This window comes from Brassica oleracea, chromosome C3 (genome assembly GCF_000695525.1).
Source record: "Brassica oleracea var. oleracea cultivar TO1000 chromosome C3, BOL, whole genome shotgun sequence".
Lineage (NCBI taxonomy): Eukaryota > Viridiplantae > Streptophyta > Magnoliopsida > Brassicales > Brassicaceae > Brassica > Brassica oleracea.
The window spans coordinates 18,741,040-18,743,743 of NC_027750.1; the positions used below are offsets into that span (position 1 = coordinate 18,741,040).

At 39.7% G+C, this 2,704-nt stretch overlaps 1 protein-coding gene across 1 annotated transcript in view; it reads right to left on the reverse strand.

The window, feature by feature from the left end:
- Window positions 1–852: 852 nt before the first annotated feature.
- The window catches only part of LOC106328129 (plant UBX domain-containing protein 10-like), a 2,267-nt gene continuing 415 nt past the window's right edge, over window positions 853–2,704 (reverse strand). Inside the window, exons 2-5 of the mRNA XM_013766502.1 lie at window positions 2,182–2,704; window positions 1,641–1,811; window positions 1,359–1,562; window positions 853–1,218 (exon numbers count right to left, since the gene is read on the reverse strand). Coding sequence (XP_013621956.1) covers window positions 991–1,218; window positions 1,359–1,562; window positions 1,641–1,811; window positions 2,182–2,704 — 1,126 coding nt within the window. The 3' untranslated portion in view covers window positions 853–990. The remainder of the gene's footprint in view (window positions 1,219–1,358; window positions 1,563–1,640; window positions 1,812–2,181) is intronic.

The window sequence follows — 2,704 nt, forward strand, 5'->3', positions numbered from 1 at the left end:
TCGGGAGAAAAAGGTCTAAGACCACTAGACTAAAGTCACGCCTCCAGATAATTGGCACCCCTAATAAATATATATATTTTGGCGCCTAAAACCTTTGTTTTATGGGCTTTAACCCAGGGCCGGCCATGTGTCTATTTCTCTTGCATAGCTCTCTCATCAACGCGTTAAGATATCACTTCCGTCAAGTGTAATTAAGATATCACTTCCGTCAAGTGTCTAGTGCTCTTGTTGCATAGCTCTCTCATCAAAGCAAATGAAACCATTGCTATTCAGCTAAATACTGAAGTTCAGAAATCAGTACTTCATTCATTGCCTCTAATTACTTCATCTTGGTACATATTATTCTTTCACTTCTTTCCATAACTCAAATTCTCTTGGACCCTTGCCTTACTTTCAAAGCCTGGAGTGTAGACTCTGGAGCCACCCTTAAACCAAAAGTTGATCGTTGAGAATCAAGGGAAAAGAAGGGGAAGAATATTGCTCGAAGTTGATCGTTGAGAATCTTAACATAAAGACTGATCTTGGTGTCTTCAATATGACACCAATAAAACATAATACAAAGCGAAACCTCATCATTTTTAAGAAATATTCATTCCGTTCCTTAAAGTTACATATTCTAAAAAAAAAATTTGTTTTAAAAAGATCTATTTTTTACATTTTCAATGTATTTTTATTAACTAATTGCAAACTTCAAAAAACTTAATTGCACTAGTTAAATTTTTATTGGCTTAAAATTATAGAAAAAAGATAAACACAAAAAAAAATATGTAAATGTAATGTATTTTATTTAAACGTGTGAAAAATCTAGAATATGTAACTTTAAAGAACGAAAGCAGTAAATAATATCAAATATATGACAACTTCTGAATATATTTGTGTATATATGTTATCTTCTTCGGAAGCAACACTACTGATTATTTTAAAAGAGATGAAAAACAAAAACTGAAAAGAGGGGCTATAAAGGAGAAAGAAACAGAAGAATCTGAGACTTTAGTTGATCTCAATGAAGAGACTTGCTTGAGGATGCAAACCTGCATCTTTCAGTGACATCGACTCTTTGTCTCTTCCATACACTGTTCTTGGAAAGTTTGTTATTAAGCTATACTCTTCTGTTGCTAGCACTCCAAGTGAATCAACGAAATCATACAATGTCTGTATCTTGGTATTGCTTTCAAACCTCCTCCCTTTTCTTTCTCCATTCGGGAACCTCACCAAAACCTACATTTCATGGCGAATAAACACAGTCCACGTGTTACCATATATACCAACAAAAGCCAAAACAGACTAAGTAAGAGTAAGACGTTTTATGAGCAAAGAATATAAAGTAATGAATGGCAAAGAAAGGAGGAGAAACTTACTTGTGTAACATCAGGTCCTTTCTCAGGTTCGTCTACAAGAGCAAGTGCTTTCTCCTGTCTCATTCTCACTCTCGCAGCTTCTCTCTCTGCAGCTTCACGCTCTGCTCTCTCCCGAGCCTCTTCTTCTTCTTTGCGTTTCCTCTCTGCCTCAGCAGCTTCCCTCTCTAAACGCTCTGCCTCTTCTTGCCTCTGTCTCTCCCTTGCCTAATCAACAAAAAAAAAAAGATGAGCTTACAGACATTATCACAATAGATCTTGTAAACAGCAGGAAGGGAAATATACTTGATCAGCTTCAAGAGCAGCCCTGTAGGCAGCATCTTGTTCCTCTCTCAGGCGCAAATTGGTCCTTCTTTCCTCTGCCTCAACCCTTGCAGTTACAAGAACAGGTGAACTATCTTCCACAACTCTTTGCAGTATAGCAATCATTTCTTCTGGAGTTTTCGGTCCCTCCACCTGCCACAAGCAAAAGGAACAAAGAACACAATAAAACCAAGAACGTCTCTCCCGTCGCACCACATACACTACAAAACTCACACAAGCTTAGTAGCAGAATGACTGCAACAGAATAAAGGCAGAACCAAACAACTATCACTACCAACTTTCACTAGTAATCCCTTCAACAAGATAGTAGTTACCACACAGTACCGAAACAGTTCCCTAATCACATAAGTGACGTAACAATCCTGTTACGAGATTCAAAACCAAGTCTAGTTAAAGTTGCAAAATCACTCGTAGTAGTTGCTAAATATCCTCTTCGATCACACTACACATATACTACTACACAAAATCAATGATGAAACAGAAGAAAGAGTGTTACTTTTACCTGCTGAAGAAGAGCAATTCTCTGGTTAGCAGCAGGCATAACCACAGCGCAAAACGGAAACCTAGACGCCTTCAAGCTATTACTCATCTTAAACCCTTCACTAGCTCGAATACTACCTCCCCAGCAAACAAAATTCTCATTCAAAAACGCCACAAACGCTTCATTACAAAGCGTCCCATCACAAAACACAGGCGTATCAGGATGATCAGGAGAGTGCAAGTAAACGAACAAGAGCTTAAACTCGCTCCTAGATCGCTGAAGCGCGTCCATGAAACCTTCCGGTACAAAGCCAGGCTTGAAAGCGTTCCTCCCGTAATCTCTATCGAACAAAGCAATGAACTCCATCGCTTCACCTGATGCCGAAGAAACCGGCGGCACAAGCCGAGCCGATGATGAGTCAGAGCCACCACGACGTCCTCCAAACCCTAACATACCGAGAGAGTACGATAAAACTCCACCGGCGGCCCAGAATCCGAACCCGATGGCCCCGGAGACTAACCCTAAGCTACCGGAGACGATCGAG